Raw genomic sequence first — 26,195 nt, forward strand, 5'->3', positions numbered from 1 at the left:
CTCTCTCTCCGTGGCCTGGCTCTCCACAGAGAGAATTGGAATTGGAAAAGGTTCCGAAAAGGGCAGCAAAAATGATTACAGGTATGAATAGGGCTGCCATATGAGGAGAGATTAATAAGACTGCGACTTTTCAGCTTGGAAAAGAGACAACTAAGTGGGGATATGCTAGAGGTCTATAAAACCATGACTAGCGGGGAGTAAAGTGGTATTTACTCCTTCTCATTACACAAGAACTGGGGGTAACCATATGTCACGGAGTGTGGGGGAGTCCAGGCCCTGCACCCCTCTTCCTGGGATTCACTGAGACTCTCAGCCAGCCAGTAAAACAGAAGGTTTATTGGACAACAGGAACACAGTCCAAAACAGAGCTTGTGGGGACACCCAGGACCCCTCAGTCAAGTCCTTCTGGGGGAGCAGGGAGCTTAGACCCCAGCCCTGGGGTTCCCTGTGTTCCTCCACCCAGCCCCGAACTGAAACTAAACCCACCCAGCAGGTTCCCTGCTGCAGCCTCCGTCCACATTCCTGGGCAGAGGTGTTACCTCCCCATCCCCCTCCTGGCTCAGGTGGCAGGCTCTCAGGTCTCCCGTCCCCAGGGCACATTCCCAGGTCAACACTCCCCCCTCCCTGCTGCGTCACATCGTCACATCTCTCCCCCCTTCGAGACTGAACTGAGCGGGGTCACTGTGACCAGTGACCTGGGGAAGTTCGGGGCCCCCTCTCCGGGACAGCGCATCCGCTATCAGGTTGGCACTTCCCTTCACATGGACCACGTCCATGTCGTAATCCTGCAGGAGCAGGCTCCACCTCAGGAGCTTGGCATTGGCTCCTTTCATCTGGTGCAGCCAGGTCAGGGGAGAGTGGTCGGTGTAGACGGTGAAGTGTCGCCCGAAGAGATAGGGCTCTAGTTTCTTGAGGGCCCACACCATGGCCAGGCACTTCTTCTCGATGGCCGCGTAGTGTCGCTCCCGGGGTAGCAACTTCTTGCTCAGGTACACGATGGGGTGTCTCTCCCCCTTTTCATCCTCCTGCATTAACACCGCCCCCAGTCCCGTGTCGGAGGCGTCGGTGAACACCACAAAGGGCTTGTCAAAGTCTGGGTTTGCTAGAACTGGGCCACTGACCAGAGCCTCCTTCAGCGCCCGGAAAGCCTCCTGGCACTGCTCGGTCCAGACCACCTTGTCTGGCTTCCCCTTCTTGCATAGCGCAGTGATGGGGGTGGCTATGGCGCTAAAGTGGGGCACAAATCTTCGGTAGTATCCTGCCCTCCCCATAAAGGCTTGGACCTGCTTTTTGGTGTGGGGAGCGGGCCAGTCTCTGATCACCTCCACCTTGGCCGGTTCCGGCTTTAGGCGGCCGCTCCCCACCCGATGGCCCAGGTAAGATACTTCAGCCATCCCCACCTTGCACTTCTCCGCTTTGACAGTCAGCCCAGCCCCCTGGAGTCGGTCCAGCACTTGTCTAACCTGGGACACGTGGTCCTCCCAGGTCTGGCTAAAGACACAGATGTCGTCAATATACGCCACGGCAAAACTCTCCATCCCCCTCAGGAGCTGGTCCACCAGGCGCTGGAAGGTGGCCGGCGCTCCCTTGAGGCCGAAAGGCAGGGTCAGAAACTCATAGAGCCCCAGAGGGGTGATAAAGGCCGATTTCAGCCGGGCATCTGCATCCAGCGGCACTTGCCAGTAGCCCTTTGTAAGGTCCATGGTGGTAAGGTACCGAGCTCCTCCCAGCTTGTCTAGGAGCTCGTCCGGCCTGGGCATGGGGTAGGCATCCGATACAGTGATGGCATTGAGCTTCCGATAGTCCACACAGAACCGGACTGACCCATCCTTTTTGGGGACCAGCACCACCGGCGAGGCCCAAGGGCTGGCCGATGGCTGGATCACCCCCAAAGCCAGCATGTCCCGGACCTCTCTTTCCAGGTCCTGAGCAGTTTTCCCTGTGACTCGGAAGGGGGAGCATCTTATCGGCGGGTGCGACCCCGTCTGCACCCGGTGGACAGTCCGATTAGTGCGTCCAGGCTGGTTGGAAAACAGCTGTCGGTACGGATGCAGCACCCCCCTGACCTCAGCTTGCTGGGCAGGGGTGAGCTGATCCGAGAGGGGGATTGTTTCCAGGGGGGAACCAGCTCTGGTCCCAGGGAATAGATCTACTAAAGGGTCATCTCCCTGCTCCTCCCACTGACCACACACAGCTAACACCACATTCCCCCTGGCATAATATGGCTTCATCATATTCACATGGTACACCCGGCGGTGGTGGGCCCGGTTCGACAGCTCCACCACATAGTTTACCTCATTGAGCTGCTTGACGACCTTGAACGGGCCCTCCCAGGCGGCCTGTAGTTTGTTCTTTCTCACGGGGATGAGAACCATCACCTGATCCCCGGTGGCGTAGGCACGGGCCCGCGCCGTGCGGTCATACCAGACCTTCTGCTTCCTCTGGGCTCTGGCCAGATTCTCCCTGGCCAGGCCCATGAGTTCAGCCAGTCTCTCTCGGAAGGTCAGGACATACTCCACCACTGACTCTCCATCGGGAGTGGCCTTCCCCTCCCACTCGTCTCTCATCAGGTCCAGGGGGCCCCTCACCCTCCTTCCATATAACAGTTCGAAAGGCGAAAATCCGGTAGACTCCTGGGGCACCTCCCTGTACGCGAACAGCAGGTGAGGTAAGTACTTGTCCCAATCCTGCGGGTGCTGGTTCATAAAGGTTTTCAGCATCATCTTTAGCGTCCCGTTAAACCTCTCCACCAGCCCATTGGACTGGGGGTGATACGCTGAGGCCCAGTCATGCCGGACCCCACATTTCTCCCACAAGCACCGGAGCAGGGCCGACATGAAGTTGGAGCCTTGGTCTGTCAAGACTTCCCTGGGGAACCCCACTCGGCTGAAAATGGTCAGGAGCGCATCTGCCACGGTGTCTGCTTCAATGGAGGCTAAGGGCACTGCCTCGGGGTAGCGGGTGGCGAAATCTACCACCACCAGAATGTATTTCTTCCCCGACCGGGTCGTCTTGCTGAGAGGCCCCACGATGTCCATGGCCACCTTCTGGAAAGGCTCCTCTATGATGGGCAAAGGTCTCAACGCCGCTTTCCCCTTGTCCCGGGCCTTCCCCACCCTTTGACAGGGGTCACAGGATCGGCAATACTGCCGGACGGTGGTAAAGACCCCGGGCCAGTAAAAGTTCTGTAGCAACCTCTGCCGGGTGCGCCGGATTCCCTGGTGCCCTGCGAGGGGGATGTCATGGGCCAGGGACAGGAGCTTGCGGCGGTACTTCTGGGGGACCACCAGCTGCCTCCTGATCCCACAGGACTCCCCTTCCCCTGGGGGAGCCCATTCTCGGTACAGGAACCCCTTCTCCCACAGGAACCTCTCCTGGCAGCCTCTCCTCATGGTCCGTCCCTCACTGAGGTCGGCCAGGTCCCTGAGCTTCTGCAAGGAGGGATCTTTCCTCAACTCGGCCTGGAACTCAGCGGCTGGGGAAGGGATGGGGCCCGGTTCCCCCTCCGTGGCCAGGTCTGAGGCCGCAGCCTCTCTGAGCCGTGCCCCTCGGCGCTCCCTCCCCACCCGAGTAGGGTCTCGCGCCTCCAGTGTGGTACCCTCCCCAGGGTCAGGTCGCAGTGCCCCTCGCCGGCTCTGGCTACGGGTCACAACCAGGGCGGCCTGGGGGTCGCTTGGCCAGTCCTCTAGGTCTCCCCCCATCAAAACTTCAGTGGGCAAATGGTGGTGTACCCCCACATCCTTGGGGCCCTCCTTGGTCCCCCATTTCAGGTGTACCCTTGCCACGGGCACCTTAAATGGGGTCCCGCCCACCCCCGTCAGGGTCAGGTAGGTGTTGGGCACCACCCGATCTGGGGCCACCACCTCGGGCCGGGCCAGCGTCACCTCCGCGCCCGTATCCCAGTATCCATTGACCTTCCTCCCATCCACCTCCAGGGGAACAAGGCACTCTCTCCGGAGGGACAGCCCCGCACCCACCCTGTAAACCGAGCACCCTGAGTCCAGAGCCTCCAGCCCTCTGGCGGGGCTGGCTGGGGGTACTCTTCCCTCCTGAGCAGGTGGCAAACTGGTAGCCCCCCTTTCCTGGGTCGCCTGCCCCTCGTCCAGCTGAGTCCCTACCCAGTTAACCCTGGGTAGGTTGGGTCTGCTCAGTTTGTCCCTGAGCCCGGGGCACTGGGCCCGTACGTGGCCTCTCTGGCCACAGTGATAGCAGCTCAGATCACGTTGGTCCCCTCGAACGGGTCGGAGGGGCCCGACACCAGGCGTTCCCCTTTGGAGGGGGTTCTCCCTATTTCCCCGCTGGGAGGCCCCATGGTGACTCTCTCTCTGCATCGGGGGGGGCCTGTTCTTTTGGGACTCCTCCCGGCTACCCCCTGACCGACTGTTCACAAACTCGTCGGCCAGCTGCCCTGCATGCTGGGGGTTCGCGAGCTTTTTGTCCACCAGCCACAGCCTCAGGTCGGAAGGGCACTGTTCATACAGGTGCTCCAGTACAAACAGGTCAAGCAGGTCCTCTTTAGTTTGGGCCCCCGCTGTCCACTTGCGGGCATATCCCTGCATCCTGTTGACCAGTTGTAGGTAGGTGACCTCAGGCGTTTTACGCTGACTCCGGAACCTTCTCCGGTACATCTCGGGGGTCAGCCCAAACTCACGGAGCAGGGCCTGTTTGAACAGTTCATAGTCCCCTGCCTCTGCCCCTGTCATCCGGCTGTAGACCTCCACGGCTTTGGGGTCCAGTAAGGGGGTGAGGAACTGGAGCCTGTCTGCAGGGTCAACCCTGTGCAGCTCGCAGGCATTCTCAAAGGCCGTCAGGAAGCTATCCATGTCCTCCCCCTCCTTCCGCTGGGCCAGGAAGCACTTATCAAAGCTCCTTGCAGTCTTGGGTCCCCCCTCCCTCACCGCAGCCGGGGCCCCACTGCTCCTCAGCCTGGCCAGCTCCAGTTCATGCTGTCTTTGTTTCTCCTTCTCCTGCTGCTCATGTTGACGTTGTTTCTCCTTCTCCTCCTGCTCATGTTGACGTTGTTTCTCCTTCTCCTCCTGCTCATGTTGACGTTGTTTCTCCTCATGTTGACGTTGTTTTTCATGATCCTCCAGCTCCCTCATTTTCCTCTCCCTCTCCCATTCCAGCCGCATCCGCTCCAGGGATGGGGAGCTCCGCTGGGAGGATCCCCTGCTGGCTGCTGGGGTCAGGGGGCCCTCGGTATTCGCTGGGCTTCCCACAACCCCTCCCCCAGGCATAGGTAGGAAGGGTCTCGGGGTGTCCTGGGCAGCAGTCTGACCCCTCCCAGCCTGGTCAGGCCCCAGGGCCCACGCTGCGTCCGCCGGGCGGCTTCCCTCAGGGACAGGGATCGGGTCATCCAAGCGATCCCTCTCCTCCAACTGGGCAATCAGCTGTTCCTTGGTGGACCTCCCGACGTGCAGCCCCCTCTGCCTGCACAGCTCCACCAGGTCGCTCTTCAGGCGTTTAGCGTACATCTCCCGGCTGGCCACTCGCAGGCCGGGCAGCTGTCCACGGTTTCCAGGAAAAGCCCCTAGTGTGCCAGTCCTTCTTGAGGTCACCACCTCTTTGCCAGGGTCGAGCTGCAGACTCCTCCGCCCCTGGGACCGCTCGCTGCAATCCCCCGGGGGACCCTGTTACTGCAAAAGTCCTTCTCTCTGGTCACACACTCCCAGGGGTTAACCACCCCCTGAAACCGTCTCTCTCTGAATCTTCAGCACGCCTGGTCCCCGTCAATCCCCCTTCGTTTTACTGTTCCCCAGTCACTTACTGCAGGAAGCGCCGTTCACGGGGTGCAGTAGATCCCACCGCTGCCACCAGTTGTCACGGAGTGTGGGGGAGTCCAGGCCCTGCACCCCTCTTCCTGGGATTCACTGAGACTCTCAGCCAGCCAGTAAAACAGAAGGTTTATTGGACAACAGGAACACAGTCCAAAACAGAGCTTGTGGGGACACCCAGGACCCCTCAGTCAAGTCCTTCTGGGGGAGCAGGGAGCTTAGACCCCAGCCCTGGGGTTCCCTGTGTTCCTCCACCCAGCCCCGAACTGAAACTAAACCCACCCAGCAGGTTCCCTGCTGCAGCCTCCGTCCACATTCCTGGGCAGAGGTGTTACCTCCCCATCCCCCTCCTGGCTCAGGTGGCAGGCTCTCAGGTCTCCCGTCCCCAGGGCACATTCCCAGGTCAACACTCCCCCCTCCCTGCTGCGTCACATCGTCACACCATATGACATTAATAGGCAGCAGGTTTAAAACGAACCAAAGGAAGTATTTCTTCACAAAACGCAGTCAACAGGGTTCTAAAAAGACCTAGATAAGTTCATGGGGGCTAGGTCCATCAATGGCTGTTAGCCAGGCTGGGCAGGGATGGTGTCCCTAGCCTCTGTTTGCCGGAAGCTGGGAATGGGCGGCGGGGATGGATCACTTGGTGATTCCCTGTTCTGTTCTGTTCATTCCCTCGGGGGCCCCTGGCACTGGCTGCTGTCTGCACACAGGAGACTGGGCTAGATGGACCTTGGCTCTGACCCAGTCTGACAGTCCTGATGTTCTGTTTCACAGTGCAGAGGGGTCGTGTGATCCATGCCGCTCCCCCTGCTGTTTGGAGGGGCCACGGGTGGCGGGGCTCAGGTGTGCTCGGGGGAGGGGCTGATCTCCAAGTTCTCTCTCGCTCTATCGTAGAATAACAGGCTGCTTCTTGCCCAGGCCTTTCTGGATGAGCTGCACGACAAGGGGCAGCTGCACTCCATGTCCACCTGGATGGAGCTGTACCCGGCGCTTAGCGCCGACACCCGCTTCGCCAACATGCTGGGCCAGCCTGGTAAGGAGCGGCGTGGCCGCGGGGGGCGGGGGGCGAGGGACCATGGGGGAGAGCCGGAGCCTGGCGCGGAGCCCCGGGGGGGCGCGTGTTAAAGGACCAGCCGTGACTGCAACAGGAGCCCAAAAGAGGTGGAGCTCCTGCTCCCGGGTAGAGCCAGGGGGGCCCAGTGGGGTGGGTTCCTGGGGGATGGGTAGCATTGCCCCTCCCCCCCATTACAGCCGGGAAAGCGCAGAGCAGAGAAGGGACTCGCCCGAGGGGCGGAGGCTGTGATGCCGAAGCAGAGCTGAGGGGTCTGAGCACCAGGCGTCCCTGGGTTCCAATCCCTCCCCCGGCCGGGTCCCCTTCCTGCACCGCCCCGCTGGGGCTTAGTGAGCTGCCCGGGCCTCATTTGACAGTGTTCAGTGAGGCACATCAAGTGCTTAGTGAGGGGACTGGAGAATAGACTAGGTGTAAGAGGGAGGGCTGGGAGCCAGGACTCCTGGGTTCTGTGCCCTGCTCTGGGAGGGGAGTCGTGTCTAGTGGTTAGAGCAGGGGCTGGGAACCAGGAGTCCTGGGTTCTGTTGCCCACTTGTGATGTGACTGCCCTGTGCAATGACCTGCCTGCCTGAGGCGGGATGTTAATTAAGGAGCATAGTGTGCTGGGGGCTTCTCTGGAGCCCGGCGGCCCCCCCATCCTGGTGCCATGCTGGGTGTCCTGGCAGGGCCTGTAATGCCGCCCCCTCTGCTCAGGCTCCACCCCCCTGGACTTGTTTAAATTCTACGTGGAGGATCTCAAGGCTCGTTTCCATGACGAGAAGAAGATCATCAAGGACATCTTAAAGGTGAGGGCATGCAGCTGCCTCTGCCCGTGGGGTGTGGGGTCCTGTCTGACCAGCTTCCCCAGCCCCTGATTGTCCTGCTGTGTGGAGGGGGCCTTGGACTGGCACGGCCCCTCTGCCCGGCCTCACGTGCCCAGCTTGCCAGGCTCCTGTCCTCTCTGCAGGTGCGTTACACCTTGCGGCTGAAGTGTGAAGCCAGTGCCCCCAGCCGTAGGTTGGGGAGAGCTAACCCAGGCATCCGGGACGCAGTCCAGCTCTGCTCATTTCATCGTCTCTCTAAAACTCCCATGCTTTGCAGTGGATGTGGGCCTGTTCTTTGCATCCCGTCCTAAACAGCTGCCATGCCCCACCCCAGAGATGGCTGCATTTCAGGGCTAGGGAGAAGCAAACTCTCTCTATGTACCACACTGTATGTGCAGGGGGACGGGGACTCCCCCGTGACCTCCTGCCCTCGCCCTGCTCTGGGCACAGCCACTGCTGGCCCTGGGGACGGGGATGGGACATGGGTGACACTGCCTCTGTCCTGGCAGGATCGCGGCTTCGGCGTGGAGGTGAACACGACCTTCGAGGACTTCGCCCACGTGATCAGCTTTGACAAGAGGGCAGCCACGCTGGACGCAGGCAACATCAAGCTCACCTTTAACAGCGTATGTGGGGCGGGGCGGGGCGGGGCTGAGCTGGGCCTGGCCCCCACCCTGTGGCGTTAACCCCTTGGTGTCTGCCCCACAGCTGCTGGAGAAGGCTGAGGCGCGGGAGCGGGAGCGGGAGAAGGAGGAAGTGCGCAAGCTGCGCCGCCGGGAAGCAGCCTTCAAGAGCATGCTGAAGCAGGCGGCCCCGCCCCTGGAGCCCGGCTCCTCCTGGGACGAGGTATGGGGGGGACCCGATCCCCTCCATCGCCTGGACCCCAGGCAACATCACTCGCCAGGCCGGCCCCTCACCCCGGCGTCGCCCCCTGGCTCCAGCCCCTCCTCACCCCGGCGTCACTCCCTGGCTCCAGCCCCTCCTCACCCCGGTGTCACTCCCTGGCTCCAGTCCCTCCCCCCGCCGTCACTCACCAGGCCGGCCCCTCACCCCAGCGTCACTCCCTAGCTCCAGCCCCTCACCCCGGCATCATTCGCCAGGCCGGCCCCTCACCCCGGCGTCACTCCCTGGCTCTAGCCCCTCCTCACCCTGGCGTCACCCCCCCAGGCAGAGCCCCTCACCCGGCGTCATCCCCCCCAGGCTGTCCTGCAGGGCAGTGCTGGTGTGAGCTGTCCCCATCTACTGTGCATGGCTCCTCCTCCCTCCTCCCCTCCCAGTGGACACAGGGAGCTTCGTGCCAATTCTTTGGCTCCATGGCTGAGGTTAGAGATTGAAGGAGTCACCAAAGAGCCCGGTGACAGCCTGGAGCCCCCGCCACGCTGTGTGGTCTGGCCCCCAGGGCAGGGGGTGGCCGTGCCTTGAGGCTGTGCCGTGGGCGGAGGGGTGGCCGTGCCGTGCCGTGGGGTAGGGGGTGGCCATGCCGTGGGCAGAGGGGTGGCCGTGCCGTGGGGCAGGGGGTGGCCGTGCCGTGTGCTTTGCCACAGGGGAGCGCCCGGGCTGTCCCCCAGCTCCCTGTCTCGGCAGGTGCGGGAGCGTTTCATCAGTGACCTGGCCTTCGAGCAGATCACTCTGGAGTCAGAGCGGATCCGGCTCTTCAGGGAGTTCCTCCAGGTGGTGGAGGTGAGGAGGGGGCAGGGCCTGGCCCCAGCCGGGTGCGGGGACCACAGGGCCATGCTCTGGCTGGCAAAAGGGTCCGGGGCCGTGTGGAGGGAGTGGGGCTGTGGCCCGGGACAGGGGGAGGGGCTCTGGGGCCCTGTGTGGAGGGGGTGGGTCTGTGCCCCAGGGGGCTCTGGGTCCCATGTGGAAGGGATGGCAGCTCTTGGGCTACCCGCTGTCTCCTTTCCACTTCGCTGTGCCCTGAGTGACCCCTGCCCCATGGGGCCATGCTGGGCGGGGCCTGTGGGGCTGGGAGCTGACGGGCTGTGGGTCTGTGCCCCACAGAACGAGTGCCAGCACTACCATGCCAAGGCCAAGAAACACACCAAGAGAGGCAGGAAGCACCATCGGAAGCGCTCGCAGTCGGTGAGACCTGGGGCCAGGACCGGGGGGCCGGGCAGCTGGAAGCAGGGCAAGGCCTGGGCTTGTGTGTGCTGGGGTCACCCAGAGCCAGCCCTGAGGGAGGGGTGCCAGGGCTGCAGCCCAGATATCCCCAGGGAGGAGCTGGGCCTGGAGCCCTGAGAGGTGTGGATGCCCATTGGTGCTGGTGGATGGGTGGGGGAGAGCAGGGGGTTTAGGGCCTGGGGGGCCTTGGGGCCCTCCTCAGAGGGGTTGGTTGGGGTGAGGGGGGCCAGCCTGGGTCATGTTAACCCCCCTCCCCTCCCCACCAGGGCTCAGAGTCGGAGCTGGAGCCCCATCACCAGCGGGCCCAGAAGAGGAAGAAGCGGAATCACTCGGAGTCCGGCTCGGAGCTCTCCTCCTCACCCGACTCAGGTGGGAGCTGGGGCTGCCCTGGGCAGGGGGAGGGACTGGGCCCGTGCCCTGCCCCATGGCACCCGGGCACGGCTGGGCCCCACGCTCTGGTGCCCCTTGGCTGCGCCTGCCTGACGCCCCCTCTGCCCGCAGATCTCAGCTCCCGCAAGTCCAGAAAGCAGAAGAAGAAAAGCAAGAAGAAGAGGCACAAATCGGTGAGTGCAGCGTGGGCGGGGAGGGCACTGGTGGAATCCCTCTGTCCCCCACGGACCAGTCAGTCTCTGCTTCGCCCCCCCACCCTGAGCCCCTGCCCTGTGTTACAGAACAGCCCCCAGAGCGAGAGCGAGCGAGGGAAAGAGAAAGGCGGGAAGGGGAAGGGGAAGGAGCCGGAGGGGCGACGGCGCTCCCCCCAGCGCAGCTTCAAGAGGGAGAAGGTAAGTGGGGGGCAGGGGAGGTGGAAGTGCTGGCTTTGGGGGGCAGGGGACAGTGTCAGATGATGGGTCGGGGTAGGAGGGTCTAGAGGCAGATGGGGGCCAGGATGGCGGCTGCAGGGCAGGTTGTGGGGCAGGCAGGGGGGGAGGATGCCGGCTGTGGGGCAGGTAGGGGGCAGGGATGCCAGCGGTGGGGCAGGCAGGGGGGCAGGGATGCCAGCGGTGGGGCAGGATGCCAGCTGTGGGGCAGGCAGGGGGGCAGGATGCTGGCTGCGGGGCAGGTTGTGGGGCAGGTAGGGGGCAGGGATGCCAGCGGTGGGGCAGGCAGGGGGGGAGGATGCCGGCTGTGGGGCAGGCAGGGGGGCAGGATGCCAGCGGTGGGGCAGGCAGGGGGGCAGGATGCTGGCTGCGGGGCAGGTTGTGGGGCAGGTAGGGGGCAGGGATGCCAGCGGTGGGGCAGGCAGGGGGGAAGGATGCCGGCTGTGGGGCAGGTAGGGGGCAGGGATGCCAGCGGTGGGGCAGGCAGGGGGGCAGGGATGCCGGCTGCGGGGCAGGTTGTGGGGCAGATAGGGGGCAGGGATGCCAGCGGTGGGGCAGGCAGGGGGGAGGATGCCGGCTGTGGGGCAGGTAGGGGGCAGGGATGCCAGCGGTGGGGCAGGCAGGGGGGCAGGATGCTGGCTGCGGGGCAGGTTGTGGGGCAGGTAGGGGGCAGGGATGCCAGCGGTGGGGCAGGCAGGGGGGAGGATGCCGGCTGTGGGGCAGGTAGGGGGCAGGGATGCCAGCGGTGGGGCAGGCAGGGGGGCAGGATGCCGGCTGTGGGGCAGGCAGGGGGGCAGGGACGCCGGTTGTGGGGCAGGCAGGGGGGCAGGATGCCGGCTGTGGTGCAGGCAGGGGGGCAGGGATGCCGGCTGCGGGGCAGGTTGCGGTGCAGGCAGGGACGGGATGCCGGCTGCGGGGCAGGTTGCGGTGCAGGCAGGGACGGGATGCTGGCTGCGGGGCAGGTTGTGGGGCAGGCAGGCTGCCCCCTGATCTCTCCCCGCCCCCACGCAGAGCGTCTGGGACACGTCGGACAGCGAGCCGAGCGAGGGCGAGCTGGAGAAGCGGCGTCGGACGCTGCTGCAGCAGCTGGACAATGATCCGTAGCCAGGTCTGAGGGACTCGCCGCGCTGGGGCCCCTGGGGCCCCCGCCGCCCCCTGCCCAGCCTGGGGCGAGGCTCTGGACAGCTTGGGGCGGGCGAGGGGCTGCCGCTCTTCCCCAGGACTGGGGGCGTCTGAGAGAGCGGGGGGGCCCCGCTCCGCCCAGGACTCCTTCCCCCCGTCCCTGTGGATCCCCCCGCGCCCGAGGACGCGGGGCTGCTGTGACCCCCTCCGCTTGGCCAGCCCCTTGGCGCTCAGAGGACCAGTCCCGGGACAGCTGCGCTTCGGAGGGCGGGGCCCTGGGCTGCAGAGGGTGAATGTGGCTCAGAGCTGGCTCTCGCACGTCGGCCAGGGGTCCATGGATGCCCCTGGCGCCGAGGATGGTGGGCGCCCGGGACTCCCCACGGGGGCGCGTGCTGCTGTGTGGCCGGGACCCCGGGCCGGCAGCCGGGTTCAGTGGTGTTGCTGGGGGGCGTAGCCCCTTTGGGCCGCTCGTACTCTGGGAATTAAAGGGTTTTTTAAATAATATTTATAAACGTGGCCTGGCCGCTGCTGTCTCCTGGTGCATTGCGCTTGGCCAGCCCGGCGTGGCCCAGCCCCTGAGGAGCTGATGGGGGTGGGCTCTGTCATGTGCCGGGGAACGGGCTGCAGCTCCCTGCCCCCCTGCCCTCGCACCCCAGGGCCTCTGCTGAGTGCAGGCCCCATCACCCTTGGCCCAGTGCAAGGTGCTGCACCCCCTCTGCTCTGTCAGCCCCTGGTGCCAGCTTGCCCCATTGCAGAGCTCCCTGGGGTTGGGGGCTGACACGGAGCCTCCCCTGGCGGAGAGCAGCTGGCAGGCTCGGCCTGTCGGTGCTGGGGTGGGCATGCAGGGTCGCACAGGATCACTGCGAGCCCAGAACTGTAGGGGCGGCCTGCTCGGCCCCAGGCCGTCGGGAGCCCAAGGAGCTGGGAAATGAGGCCCACGCTGGGAGATCAAACCTCCTTGCAGGGAGCAGACACCCGAGAGGAGGCAGGCTCTAGTGGGCTCCAGCCCTGGGGCTTGTGCCAGCCCCCGTGGGGCCCACACCGAGCGCGGAGGAGGGCACTTGGTACAGAAAACCCCAAACACGCCCTTGCTCTTGCCCCAAACAGGGAGGGCAGCTGGGCCACAGCAGCAATGGACGCCCTCCCAGCTAGCCTTGGCTGCCCCTGCGTGTGCACAGGGCTTGGCTCGTGGGGTGAGTCACGGCTCGGCCTTGGGCCCCACCTGTGCACTGGGGGGACCAGCCTGCCCCGCTTCCCTCATGGCTGGTTTCACTGGGGAGCTGGGCCAGTCCTGGCGGCTGCAGCACCCGGCCTCCCAGCTGCACCCCCACACGGCGCGAGGGGAGGGTGGGGGTGCTGGATAAGCTCCCCCAGCATCAATGCAGGCTGAGCGCATCTAGGTATAACCCGCATGGGCCCCAAGCCTGGGGCCGGGCTCAGCCCTGGTTGGCCAGGCCGGGCGGATCCGTGGTCTCTCCAGGCGTTAGGAATGGGGCACAGCGGGCTGCATAAACAGTCAGTATATTTCACATGTACAAAAAGTCACAGCTAGCTACAGAGCGACAACGGCGACACTGTAAACAATCGGGCAGCCACGTGGGTGCCGTGGGGCGGGCAGCGGCCCCGCTGCAGCCACCGCCTGGGCCTTGGTCCCTTTCGTTCCAATAGTGTTCGTGCAGCCCCGGGCGTCGGGGCAGGAGCTGAATGCCCAGGGAGGGCGGGGGGTAAAGTGCTGGTCTGCTCTGAAAAATAACAGGGCCCAGGGTGGGAAGGGGCTGATTCCCCGGGCAGCTCCCTTAGGGGCTTCGGGACGGCCTCCCATACCCCTGGCGGCAGAGGAGGGCTAACACGCGGATTGGGCGCTCTTCCAGGCCGGGTACGGCTGTGACAGCGGGGGGAGCGTCTTTGGTTTAGTGGCTGCCGCAGCACGTGCTCCAAGGCCCACTACCCCTCTTGCCAGCGTGTTTACACGCCCCCCCCAAGCTGGAGCTGAACCTGGTTTGCCACTGCAGGGACATGTTCCCCTCCCAAAATGACTGACACCCCGAATGCTCAACTGATAGTGTTTGGTCAAGTGGCTGGACCGGGGCCCACTGGGGCATTTCACTGACGTGACCCACCAAAGTGCAAGGGGCCCTGAGCCAGCCCGCCCCCTGCACTGGCTGTGGGCCGGGGTGTGGCAGTTCCCCCCACGAGACTCTCCTGGGGGTGGGGGGTCAGCGTTTGCCCAGGTCAGAGCAGAGACGCACCAGGCGCGGCAGACCCCGGCGAGTGGAGCGGAGAAGGCCGACTGCAGCCGTTGCTTTGACAAGGAGACGGGCGCGAAGGCCACGTGCAGGGCACGTCAGGGCCCACTGCGCTTAGTATTTGGTCTGGAGAACACCACTGTTCGTCAGGGCAGGTCACACCAGGCCCCATCCCACCTTTAAGGACAGGCCTTGGGGCGCGGCAAGGAGGAGGCATCACGGCCGTCACCAGGGAGGCCGGGTTGGGGGAACCTCTGGGGCCGCTGGAGGCTCAGGCCCTAGCTTGGATGGTGTTGCAGCGGGCGTGAGGCTCATTCAGGCCCCAATTGCAGTGGAAGGTGGTACCCAACCCCCTGCAGGATCCTGGCCTCCACCCCAGCTGGCACACGTCTGCCCTTGGAGGACACGGCCGGCTGGGCTGGCCGGCTTTTGGGCCAGGAACCACTGGGACACGGGGCCTTTCCTAAACCCCGGACACAGCACATGGCCCGTGTCAGCCGTACCTAGCCCTGGTGCCCGCCCTGTGTTGCACAGGGCCAGCGATGGGAAATCGCCCCAGGGGAAGTGCAAGGGGCCCTGAGCCTGGTTCTGGTGTAGCCCCAGGTGAGGCTGGCGGCCAGGCCTTGGCTTTCCAGAGGGCGTTGTGCCTGGAGAAGGCCGGGGCAGCCACGCGGGGCCAGCTGCCGCCTACGCTGCCATGGGCTGGAGCGCTTCCGAGCGGCTGGGAACAAGGCAGGGAGGGGGCTGGCTGGTACCTGGGCCACAGCCTCCCTGCAGCGGCTGCGCTGGCTCGAGACCCGGTGGGGCTCGGTCTAACCCTGCCCCCCCCCCAGACTCGGGCCATAGGGGGGCCCACACCCAGGGTCACGGCCGCTGGAACCCGAGCGCCAGGGGTTGCTGCATCTGCCAGTGTCCTTCCAACGGTGCCGGTGCGGACGCCGGCCCCGCCCGTGCCGAAGTGGAGCTTCCTTGCCCCAGAGGTGCAGGCCCTCGGCCCTCGCTAATAGTGTCGCTCTAAGGCACTTCCCAAGGCACAGAGCCAGCCTCGCCCAAGGTCCCTTTGGTCCTTCAGTGCGGAGTTGGGGCAGGGGGCGGGAGGGGCAGGACAGAGGCCCCTGGGGTCCAGGCTCCGGCTGGCGGCGTTGGCCCGTCTGAGCGGCTGGGAGTGAAGGTCTGGTCGGGGGAGAGAGCGGGCGTTAGGAGGGGGGAATAGGGGCCATGGGCATGCCAGGGCACCCATGCAGAAGCTGCTCCTGAGAGGCGCCCAGCTCTGGGGAGTGACACTGCAGCCACCCACCCCTTCCATCCTGCAGCAGCAGCTCTTTGGGGCATGTTTGCTCCTGGCTGGTGGGACCAGTGGCCCCCCAGCAGAGGCCCCCACACCTGCTTTGCGTGCCTGGGGAAAACCAGCCCCCCGGCGCCCCTGGCTCACGCGCAGAGCCCCGGCTGGGCAGCTGCAGGCAGCACCCTGGGGTGGGACACCGAGCCGGGCCGCAGCCAGGGACCTTCGCCCAGCAGCCCTGGCCAAGCGGGGGGGTCCCTTACCCTCTGCCCTGGCTGGGGCGCTAGAGGCAGATCGTTCTTGCTGCTTTGGGGGGGATAGAAACAAGGGGGCGTCAGAGCCAAGCCACTGGCAGGGTGGAGTCCCCCCTCCGGCACGGGCAGGACCATGCCTTGTTCCAGAGCGGGGATGCCCCGAAGGCCAGGGGAGGGAGAGGCCGTTTCCTGGGGGGCTGGCTTAGGGGTTTGGTCTCCTTGCTTTGGCATGTTAAGGGCTGCGATCCCATTTCACCCCCAACACAGAGCACGACTCCACCCCCGTCGCCAGAGTGGCCTCGCCCAGGCTGCCAGGTGCTGAGACTCGGCAAACTCACTCCACATGGAGGCAGTGCCAGGTGGGAGCAGACACCGAGCTGGATTCTGCAGCCCATCCCCCCGCCCCCAAAGCCCGCCAGACCCCACAGCCAGCGTCGGTATCAGCACCGTCCTCCCGGAGCACAGCCGGTGCCCACGGCGCCGCCGACCCTGCTCCATGCACCGGGGCAACGAGCTAGTGCGTCACCGACCAGCAGAGCCCGCTGCCTCGACCCCACGCACCCCCCATGCAGGCACCAAGCCCCCTTGGGGGCGGATTTAGTAAACTATTCTACTGCGTTAGCATGGAGGGCACATGCTCTGGGAGGGGACGGCATGCAGCGCCAGGGTGGGTGCCCCTCAGCGGGGGGGTGGCGGGCGAGGGCGGGGATGTAGGATGGGGTGCTCTGGCCAGGGCTGGGGCGTGGAAATGCAGCGCCAGGGTGGGTGCCCCTCAGCAGGGGGGGGCGGGTGAGGGGGGGATGTAGGATGGGGTGCTCTGGCCGGGGCCAGGGCGTGGAGGTCCATGCAGCGCCAGGGTGGGTGCCCGTCAGCACAGGGGCATGGCAGTGGGACGGGGACAGTGCATGCGGGACGGGGCGCTCCGTCCGGGGGCATGCACGGGGGGCATGGGGGCGATACCTTTGCAGGGCATTACAGCGCCCGGGGCTAACAGTTAGACTCATCGTGGTGGGACGGGTCGCAGAAGAACCTAGAGCCCCGTTTGGCGGATCGGGCCGTGAAGGGGACGCTCTTCAGCACTGCAGACGTTTGACAGAGACACGCGTCAAAGCCCGCACGGCCGACCCCCCCCCGCCCCCCGGGAGCAGCCAGCCGGGGCCGAGGCTCAGCGAGCCCCTGGCAGCGCCACGGGCCACCCTGGCTGGCGTCGAGCAGAGACGGCTTCTGCCCCAAGCCAGCTTCCAGCCAGACGTGGCGCCGCGAGGGGCACCCAGCGGGGCAGGGGCAGGACCCAGGCGTCCTGAGTCCGGGCCCGGCGCCCCGTCCACTTGGCCACGCTGCCTCGGGGGCTCCCCCAGCCCCCGGGGGGGAGCGGGCACCTACCCGTGATGATGTCCTCGATGGTCCCGTCCTTGCCCTCGTAGACGGGCCGGTGCTCCTTGGCCTGGCGCCGGCGCAGCTCTGCGATCAGCTCCTGCTCCTGCCACTTGTTCCGCTGCAACGGACACTGGGTGGGGGCAGGGCTGGGGAGACCCCCCCTGCCCCCCGGGCACAGACCCCGCCCGGCCCGGGGGCAGACCCCGCCCGGCCCGTACCCCCCCCACCCCGGGGTCAGATCCCACCCGGCCTGTACCCGCCCCCAGGGCAGATCCCGCCTGGCTTGTACCCCCTGCCCCGGGGGCAGATCCCGCCTGTAATCCCCCCACTGCTTCAGGCAGATCCATCCCGCCCCCCCCATCACCTCCTGGCGCAGGGCAGATCCTGCCCCGCCCAACCCCCCACCCTTCCAGGCGTGCAGGACAGGAGCAGTGCTGAGAGGGACAGAGCAGCGTCACCCGGGGGGGCATGTGTCCCGTCCCTGCATCCCCCCCATGGAAGAGAGCACGATTCATGGATTCCCCCCACCCCCCCGCAGCTGTGACCCCCCTTCCTGGGAGCGACCTTTGGCTTTGTCCCTATGCCGCCGGGCTCGGCGACAGGTGAAGTGCTGTAGGAATTGGGGGGCGGGGGACTCCGGGCCACCCCCGCCGTACCAGCACCCCCCTCCCTACCTTCTCCAGCTTCTTGGCCTCCTGGGCCAGCATCTTCTCCCGCAACACCTCCTCCTGCTTCTTCCGCTGCTCGTTCTCCTGCTCCGCGTCCTGCCGGCATAACGGGGGCGGGGGGGTGAACGGCACCAACCGGGTCGGCGCGCCAGACCGCGGCCCGGCTGATGCCAGGTCCGTCAGGGCGGGAGGGCTCGCGGCGTGGGGGGAAAAAGGCGGAGGGAGGGGTCAGCAGGGAAGGCAGGAATCGCTCAGCCGCAGCCCAGCGGGACAGGCGGGGGGGTCTTCGGGATGCCGCAGGGCGGGGCAGCCGGGCTGGGGTCCCGGAGCAGCAGGGGTGGCCGGGGAGGTGCCAAGATCCAAGCCGCCCGAGCGCTCACAGGAAGTGCCGGGACCGCGCCCCTAGCGGACGGGGCAGCCATTTCCCGTGCGGGACAATGGCAGGAAGGGGCCTGCCCCTGCGGGCTGAACCCAGCCCCAGGACACAGAGCGGCGGGGGGGGCGCCGGCTCTGCAGGGGTTTGACGAAGTGGGACTGTTCTTAATGTTTCCTCTGAATAGTGTGGGGGTGACTCAGTTTCCCCTAGGCAGTTCTTAAGTATCTAGGGGGTGGGGTAAGGGTGTATGATCATTGCAGAGCCCTAGAGGGCAGGTGTGTGCAGGGGTCTGGACACAGAGAATGGCCGACACCCTGTTTCCTGGCCACTGATGGCCTGGGCCCTTCCCCCCTGCAAGGTGAGAGCTAAAGGGCTGGAGAACAAAGGAATCCGGTGACCTCCTGGCCCGGGAAAGGGACAAAGCCCAGGGGAGGAGGGGCTGGAGGGAGTTTCAGTTTGGGGCTGGCTGGGACATGGAGTGAAGGGCAGACGTGGTTGTCTGGCTCACTGCCCCCAAAATGGACCCGGCTGAGGGGTCCTGTTCTCTGCACCTACAAGCTCCGTTTTAGACCATGTCCCTGTCGTCTAATAAACCTTCTGTGTTACTGGCTGGCTGAGAGTCCCGTCTGACTGTGGAGTTGGGGGGCAGGACCCTCTGGCTGCCCCAGGAGCCCGCCTGGGCGGACTCGCTGTGGGAAGCGCACGGAGGGGCAGAGGAGGCTGAATGCTCCGAGGTCAGACCCAGGAAGGTGGAAGCCGGGTGAGCTGTGTGTCCTGCAGACAGGCTGCTCCCAGAGAGGAGACCTCACCAGAGTCCTGCCTGGCTTCGTAGGGAGCAGTTCCAGAGCATCGCCCGGGGACTCCATGACAGGGGGGCTCCTCTCACCTTGTAGGAGCGGATGAAGCGGACGAAGACGGGGAAGAACACGGAGGGGGGCATCGTCTTGGGGCTCTCGCCAAAGTAGCGCACGACCATGTTGTAGGCGTCCTGCCAAACAGGAGGCGGATGATGCTGGATCGTAGCAAACTCCACGCGCCCCCCCCCAGCCCCCCAGGTGCATCGCTACGCAGCCAGATGGCGGGAATTTCAAATGCTGTGGCGTGCAAAATACTACCCGGCCCCATGCGGACAGGCACGCAGTTCTGGTGCACAGCGCGTGTGCACAGCGCACACCCGGCCACACGCTGGACGTGAGCACAGTACCGGTGCACAGCGCGTGTGCACAGCGCACACCCGGCCACACGCTGGCACGCAGGTCTGCACCAAGAGATTTCTTAGCGCCTGGTTTTTAGTCACCGCAAGTCCCACAACTCAAGCGACAGGCCCAAGGCGCGAGACGCTGCTTGCCCTGGGCCCTACTTCAGCCTGGGGCCCTCAGCTCGCAGGGTGCTTGTGGGGGCCAGAGGAGGCGTCGGAGGGGGAACCCCATGGCTGGGCTGCCCCGCTACAATCCCAGCCCTGCAAGGGAAAGGAGACTGGGACCCTGGCAGGATGCTCGGCCCTGCCGCGTTGGGCCAGCCACCGGCGAGCGCGCCGAAGGCTTGGTGCCCCCGGTGCCCCACCCCTCACCTCCGCCGTCCTGGCGTCCTTCTGCAGCTTCTCCAGCCGACCCTCGCTGGCGCCCAGGAAGTTGCGCAGGACGCTGTTGTCGTGAATGCTGCACTCGCGCCGGATCAGGTCCATGCCGCGCCCCAGCTCCTTCACGTCCAGCAGCACGTTCTCCAGGGACACTGCGGGGAGGCGGGGGTCAGCTGGGGAACCCCCGACGGGCGAGACCCAAGCCAAGGGACCATCCCCCCCTCTCGGGGACATGCTGCTGACCCGGGCCGGGCGTCCAGCTAACGGGGGCCAGGATCCGTAGCAGGGTGGGGTGCAGCCCCCCAGGTGGACGAAGGTCCCAGCCTTGACGGGGCCTCAGACAGGGCCGAGAAGGGCTCGGTGGCCGGGGAAGGGAGCGATTTAGCCCTCGGGAAAGCCACACGTCCCCCTTGATCGGGCCATGGCAGCTGCAGCCGCTGGAGCATTCCGGGCCCGGTGGGGGCGGCCAGGGCGGGCCAGGCCGGTGGGAAGCGGGGCAAGCTGGAGAGAGCCATGGGGGGCTGGCTCCAGGGACCAGGGATGGAGCCCCGAGGCTCCACAGCCATTGTGGGGGGCAGGGGCCGCTGCTCTACCTGCTGCTGCCTTCTCCACGAAGTGCAACTCCTGCCAGAAGGTGGCCAAGTCCGGGTACTTCTCCCGCACGGTCAGCGCGATGAAGTGCAGCAGCGTCAGCTTCCGGTCTGTCGACTTGGTGTCCAGCAGCTTCGGGGAGGGGAGCAGAGCGAGAGGGGGGGTCAGGGCTGCGGCGGGGGGTGCACCAGGCCTCGTATACGCACGTGGAAGTAGCTGCACGAATGGGCACCTTGTGTACAAAGCGTGAGCGCACGAGGGTGCGTGCACAAATTAGCGTGCCCCGGCGTGCGTGCGTGGGCACGGGTGTGCAAGCGGGTGTGCACGGCCCAGCAGCCTCGACACACGGGCGGCCCGAAGGCTCCTTACCAGGTCCAGACTCTGCAGCTTGAAGCCGTAGACACAGCCGCGTTTGCTGCTGTTCATGTAATTGCCGAGGGCCAGGATGATCTGCAGAGGGACCCGCGGAGCAGGGTCAGAGACACAAAACCAGCCGCGAGCCAGGGCCTGCAGGCAGCCCACGCACCCCCGCCTATGCCCCCAACGGAGCCCCGCGTCCCTTCCCACCTCCCAGCCCGAGCGGCCTCCCGCCTCAAGCGTCACAGCTGCGAACGGGAAGCCAGGACGCGGGTTCTCTTCCCAACATGCCAAGTGAGTCGCCCTCTGTGCCTCAGTCTCCCCGTCTGTAAAATGGGGCTAAGCCCCTGGCTTCCTTCCCTGCTGCAGTCACCCAGCCGGGCTCCCACCTAGTGCCAGTGGCTCCTAACCCAGCTCACTGCCCACGTTCTAGCCCCAGCGCCTGCTTGGGGCTCCCACCAGCCATCCCCCCAGACGAGGAGCAGCTGGGGGGCCGGGCAGCGCCAGGCTGCAGAGAGATGCCTAAATCCGCAGGGACCCCCCTCCCCGGCAGCCATGCCTCTGTTTCCTGTTCTACCCGCTGAGCAGCCCTGGGACAGCGCCAGGAACACCCCGGTGCCCCCCGCTGCACAGAGCAGGGCCGGCCAGGCACCAGGAAAACCCCCGAGCACCGAGCCCCCCCCCGCCGCACAGAGCAGGGCCGGCCAGGCACCAGGAAAACCCCCGAGCCCCCCGCCCCAGAGCAGGGCCGGCCAGGCACCAGGAAAACCCCCGAGCACCGAGCCCCCCCCCCCCACACACTGCACAGAGCAGGGCCGGCCACGCACCAGGAACACCCCCGAGCTCCCCGCCCCAGAGCAGGGCCGGCCAGGCACCAGGAAAACCCCCGAGCCCCCCCCCCCCACCGCACAGAGCAGGGCCGGCCAGGCGCCAGGAAAACCCCCGAGCACCGAGGCGTCCCCCCCCCCCAAGAGCAGGGCCGGCCAGGCGCCAGGAAAACCCCCGAGCCCCGAGCCCCCCCCCCCACCGCACAGAGCAGAGCCGGCCAGGCGCACACTCACCTCCAGCACGTGCTTCAGCTTCTGAGACGCCTTGACGGAGGCCGAGGCAGCGATGACGGCGTTGAGTTGCTGGTGGGGGCAGGAGAGGGACCAAATCACCGAACGCCGTGTCCCCTACAGCCGAGCCGGCAACGTCCCCCCCCCGGGGAGCGTGCGTCCGTCCCCCCCTCCCCTGCCCAGGGCCCATGCGTCCGTCCCCCCCGCCCCCGCCCGGGGCGAGACAGGACAAGGGGATCTGTGCAGGGGGCGGGGGGTGGGCGTCCCCCCCGGGGTGAGATCTGTGCGGAGGGGGCTGGAAGGCCTCAGCCCAGCTCCACCCCCCACCCCAGGTCTTTGGGGCCGGGCCGGGGGGCGGGAGCACTTGCCCTGAGCTGCATGCCAGGGGGCTGGAGCTAGGGGAGGGTTAACCGGCCCCCAGGACGAAGGGGCGTCACCGATGAGCCCCCCCCCGGCCCGGCCTCCCACCCCTCGCCGTGGCGGGGCGAGGCCTCGGACCCCACAGCCAGGTGCCCGGCTCGGGGCCGGGGCCCGTACCGGCGTCAGCATCTGCAGGTTCTCGTGGAAGTTGCCCAGGAAGGCCATGATGGCCATGCGCTGCGCCAGGCGCTCCACCTTGCTGAAGTGCAGCATGAACCGGTCCTCGTCCGCCAGCTCCTCCAGCGGCTTGCGCTCCTTCTCGTACTGCCGCAGCAGCTTCACCTCCGCCTCCGTCGGCAGCAGCCGCGCCAGGCACTCCACGAAGTCCACCGGCAGCGTCTGCAGGTCGAACCTGCCGGCCCGGCGGGACCCGTCACAGCGCGCGGGGGGCAGCCCCGCTGGGCCTCGGCCTGGGGCCGCGGCGCCGAGGCCGGCCGGGGAGCCGGCTGCGGGCGGCCATTTACCCTCCCAGCACCCGCGGCAACGCGGCCTGCTCGCCCCCGCCGCCGGGGGTCTGACTGGCCTCCCCCCCCGGGCTGAGGGGGGGCAGTGGGTCGCCCCGTGCACGGACGTGCGAGGCTCCTGCAAAGCACTGGAGCCAGGGGAGGGGACTCCAGCCCCCCGTGTTCCCAGAGGCCGAGCTCCGGCTGGGGGCACAAAGCAGGGGCTCCCCCGCCCCGCCCCGCCCGGGGGCACCTACATGTGGATGGCTCTGCAGATCTCCTCGGCGCTGCGGCCCGCCTTGCGCAGCGTGATGGCCAGGTTCTTGGCCCGGTTGGCCTCCAGCAGCGTCACCTTGCTGGCCGCCTTGTGCGAGGCCTTGCTCTTGGCGCACACCAGCTCCACGGCGGGGCCCTGAGCTTTGGTTTTGAAGAGCTCCTCGAACTTGTCCAGGTCCAGGTCCTGGCGGGGAGAGGAGAGCGCGTCCCCCGGTGCCAGGCTGGGCACCCGAACCGGGAACAGCACTGCCACACCGGCCGCGCGAGCTGCCAGCTCGGCTGGGGGACCCCGCCCAGGAGCTCCCGGGGGGTCCCTGCAGAATGGGGGGCAGCACCCCAGCTAGGGACCGCCCGCCGCCATCCCCGGGGGCTCCATGGACGGGACCCCCTGCCGCCATTGCCGGGGGCCCCACAGACGGGACCCCCTCTAGGGACCCCCTGCTGCCATCCCCAGGGGCTCCACAGACGGGACCCCCTGCCACCACTGCTGGGGGCCCCATGGACGGGACCCCCACTAGGGACCACCTGCCGCCATCCCCGGGGGCTCCACGGACGGGACCCCCTGCCACCACTGCCAGGGGCCCCACAGACAGGATCCCCGCTAGGGACCACCTGCTGCCATCCCCAGGGGCCCCACGGACGGGACCCCCTGCTGCCACTGTTGGGGGCCCCACGGATGGGACCCCCACTAGGGACCGCCCACCGCCACCCCCGGGTGCCCCATGGATGGGACCCCCACTAGGGACTGCCCACCACAATCGCCTGGGGCCCCACGGACGGGACCCCCGCTAGGCTGCCTAGGAAGGACAGGAAGAAGGGGGGGGATGGACCCCATTAGGAATCCCACATCGCACTGGGAATGAGCCAGCCGCAGCCCCAGTGCACCGCTGCCCCCAGGCCGGCAGCTGCCCCCGCGCCGTGAGCTCCGCTCCCCCTCCCAGCGGGACGAGGCCCCCAGACCTGCCCCCACCTGCAGGATCCTCTCGTCGTCCAGCTCACTGAAGACGGTGCCGCTGATCTGGTTGGGTTTCAGCGCCGTCCAGTTAAAGACGGGCAGGCGGAACTTGGTCTTGATGGGCTTCTTTATCCGGATGGCTGGGGACAAGGGGGCAGGGAGGGCGTGAAACCGCCTCGCTCGCAGCGAGCCCCCAGGGAGCCCCCCAGCCTGGGCAGAGAGGGCCGGAGAGAGGGGCACGGCCCCGGGCGATGCCCCCAGCCGCCCCGTGCAGCCGGCCACAGACCTGGGCTGGAAGGACCTGCCCACAATCGATGAATCCCAGGACGCCGGGGCCCCTTAGCCCCCCGCCCCAAGGGTCAGTGCCCCCGGGCCCAGCCGCTTCTCGCCGAGCTGGGCGCCCGCCGGCTGAACAGGGGGGGACCCAGGGTCAGACGCAGGGGGCGCCTCAAGAGCAGGCAGCAGCAGGGGCAGCCCCGGGGGTCCTCGAGGTCCCTCTGCCCCGGGCAGGCACCCCAAGGCCCTCACCGGTTCCGAGGCTGCAAACCCAGAGGCTGGGCGGGGCGGCGGGAATTTGGAGGGAAATTTTCCCGCAACCACAGCCCAGGCCTTGGACATGAGGGGCAGTTCCAGGGAGACCCCCCCCCCCGCCTGCCCCACGGGAAACACCCCCACACACCCTACGGGGGATTCTCCCCACCTGCCCCACGAGAGACCCCCCCACCCTGGCCTGTCCCATGGGAGACACCCCCACACACCCCACGGGAGATTCTCCCCTCCTGCCCCATGAGAGACCCCCTCCCTGGCCTGCACCACGGGAACACCACCCCCCCACACAGAGGATCCTCCCACCTGCCCCACGGGACACACACCCCCCACTGGCCCCAGGGCCAGCACTCCTCGGGCGCCATGCCCTAACAGGGACGCTTCCTACCTGACAACCCCACAGTGAGGATGACGGAGGGCGAGGTCCCAGGCAGTGGGGGCGCAGGGGGGCACCTGTCTGTGGGGAGAGAGGGAGAGTCTGAGGCGCTGGCTCCTCAGGGGACACCTGGCCCCAATCCCCAGGCATGGGCCGAGCTTACCTGGCAGTGGCGGGGCCGGCGGGGGCACAGGGGGCGGGGGAGGCGGGGGCGGGGGGGCTGCCTCCACAGGAGGCAAGACCGGGAGGCGGAGGTCGCAGTCGGGGATGTCCCCTTCGCCCTCCAGGGGCGGCAGTGGGTCACCCCCCGGCTCCCCGGGCTGGCGGGAGCCGCAGTGGCGCCGGAAAGCCTCCTCCTTCTCCTTGACGATCCTGCGCAGCGTGTGCACCTGGTGAGTCGCGCTCTCGAAGGTCTCCTGTCCCGGCAGACGGGGGCGGTTAGGGCTGCGTCCCCCCCCCCCCACGAGCCAGATCCCGGCCCCCACGTCCGGAGCGGGCCTGAGCTGCTGGCCCACGGGCTGCACTCAGCGGACAGAGCCCGGGGCCCCGGCTCCCAGAGCTCGGCACGCGGCCGGGAACGCGGCCCTCGGCTATGGAAAGGGGCCGCGCCGAGGGATATTCCCGCAGAGCACGCTCAGTAGCAACCAGGCTCCCGCCAGCCCCCCAGGCAGGGAGACCCCCGGCTCCCCAGCCCACAGGTGGACAGGGGCATGCTGGGAACGGGGCGGGGACGGGAGCACCCTTGGCTCATGGCAGACGAAAGGCTCACGGCCCCATTGCTGAGCCGCTCAGCCGGGGGGCAGGCGGGTTCCCTGGCCCGATCCCTGCCCCACACCTTGACCAGCTCCAGCTCTTTCTCTCGCTGTAACAGCTGCTTCTCCAGTTCCGCCACGCGCATCACGTTCTCGTTCTCCAGGTCCAGCAGCTTCTCCGTCAACTGCCGAGAGAGCAGGAGGCTGCTGTTACCGGGGGCCCAGGGCGCCGTACACCCCGGCTGCCGGCTCTGCAGCAGGTTCGGACGCAGCCCCCACGCCCAGCACAATCAGAAGCGAGGCCCCCTCGCCCCCTGCCGCCCCATGGCAGGAGAACTCCTGGGAATCTGCCCCCCCGCGCCCGGGACACTCCTGGGGGAAGTCTGACGTTCCCAGACCCCCAGGGAAGAACCTCTGCAGAATCCCCTCAAGGGTGAGGGCCAAGAGCACCTCACAGCCCGGCCCCGACCCCCGGTGCCGGTTCCAGCCAGACCCATCCGCCCAGGCAGTCCGCAGATGTGAACGCCGCTCCGGTGGCTCGTGGGAGTTGGAGCCCCCAGTGCAGCCAGCACCCTGCTGGGAGACGGCACGGAGGCCTGGTGGGGTGCAGAGCCCCGGGTGGGGCCGGACCCCGCATGGCCTGGTGGGACCCAGCCCCTGGTGCAGACGGGCCGAGACGCCTACGTGGGATACGTGCTCCTCCAGCTCCTCCACTTTCTCCAGCGCCACGTTCTTGGTCTCCGCGTCCTCCAGCAGCCCCCCCACATCGAAGACATTGTCCAGGTAGGCCTGGATCTGCACCTGCAGCTTCTCGCTCTCCGTGTGCCGCGACTTCTGCAGGGGAGGGGAACCCAGCGTCAGGGCAACAGAACACCGTCCGCCCACCCGCCTCCCCTTCCCAGGGGGCACCGGCCCCTCGTAGAGCACCC

General features: G+C 66.9%; 2 protein-coding genes across 8 annotated transcripts in view; one reads left to right on the top strand and one right to left on the bottom strand.

The window, feature by feature from the left end:
* Positions 1 to 26,195, top strand: part of PRPF40B (pre-mRNA processing factor 40 homolog B) — an 82,633-nt gene that overhangs the window by 15,815 nt on the left and 40,623 nt on the right. The window contains exons 16-25 of one of the 6 annotated variants that reach the window (XM_074935204.1): positions 6,672 to 6,810; positions 7,540 to 7,631; positions 8,159 to 8,275; positions 8,358 to 8,495; positions 9,234 to 9,329; positions 9,651 to 9,731; positions 10,037 to 10,139; positions 10,272 to 10,333; positions 10,442 to 10,552; positions 11,600 to 12,169. In XM_074935204.1, the coding sequence (XP_074791305.1) occupies positions 6,672 to 6,810; positions 7,540 to 7,631; positions 8,159 to 8,275; positions 8,358 to 8,495; positions 9,234 to 9,329; positions 9,651 to 9,731; positions 10,037 to 10,139; positions 10,272 to 10,333; positions 10,442 to 10,552; positions 11,600 to 11,692 (1,032 nt within the window). In that variant the 3' untranslated portion in view covers positions 11,693 to 12,169. Of the gene's footprint in view, positions 1 to 6,671; positions 6,811 to 7,539; positions 7,632 to 8,158; positions 8,276 to 8,357; positions 8,496 to 9,217; positions 9,330 to 9,650; positions 9,732 to 10,036; positions 10,140 to 10,271; positions 10,334 to 10,441; positions 10,553 to 11,599; positions 12,170 to 26,195 lie in introns of those variants that run through there. The other 5 variants (XM_074935205.1, XM_074935206.1, XM_074935207.1 and 2 more) reach the window with 5 other exon arrangements.
* FMNL3 (formin like 3) overlaps positions 14,824 to 26,195 on the bottom strand; it is a 45,252-nt gene continuing 33,880 nt past the window's right edge. Inside the window, exons 12-27 of one of the 2 annotated variants that reach the window (XM_074935203.1) lie at positions 25,951 to 26,100; positions 25,350 to 25,451; positions 24,678 to 24,930; positions 24,527 to 24,595; positions 23,608 to 23,732; positions 22,619 to 22,821; positions 22,036 to 22,270; positions 21,502 to 21,570; positions 20,453 to 20,533; positions 20,086 to 20,215; positions 19,484 to 19,644; positions 18,800 to 18,901; positions 17,544 to 17,633; positions 16,876 to 16,987; positions 16,453 to 16,571; positions 14,995 to 15,129 (exon numbers count right to left, since the gene is read on the bottom strand). In XM_074935203.1, coding sequence (XP_074791304.1) covers positions 16,480 to 16,571; positions 16,876 to 16,987; positions 17,544 to 17,633; positions 18,800 to 18,901; positions 19,484 to 19,644; positions 20,086 to 20,215; positions 20,453 to 20,533; positions 21,502 to 21,570; positions 22,036 to 22,270; positions 22,619 to 22,821; positions 23,608 to 23,732; positions 24,527 to 24,595; positions 24,678 to 24,930; positions 25,350 to 25,451; positions 25,951 to 26,100 — 1,974 coding nt within the window. In that variant the 3' untranslated portion in view covers positions 14,995 to 15,129; positions 16,453 to 16,479. Of the gene's footprint in view, positions 15,130 to 16,452; positions 16,572 to 16,875; positions 16,988 to 17,543; positions 17,634 to 18,799; positions 18,902 to 19,483; positions 19,645 to 20,085; positions 20,216 to 20,452; positions 20,534 to 21,501; positions 21,571 to 22,035; positions 22,271 to 22,618; positions 22,822 to 23,607; positions 23,733 to 24,526; positions 24,596 to 24,677; positions 24,931 to 25,349; positions 25,452 to 25,950; positions 26,101 to 26,195 lie in introns of both variants that reach the window. The other variant, XM_074935202.1, reaches the window with a different exon arrangement.

Source organism: Natator depressus, chromosome 20 (assembly GCF_965152275.1).
Source record: "Natator depressus isolate rNatDep1 chromosome 20, rNatDep2.hap1, whole genome shotgun sequence".
In the NCBI taxonomy this organism is placed as follows: domain Eukaryota; kingdom Metazoa; phylum Chordata; order Testudines; family Cheloniidae; genus Natator; species Natator depressus.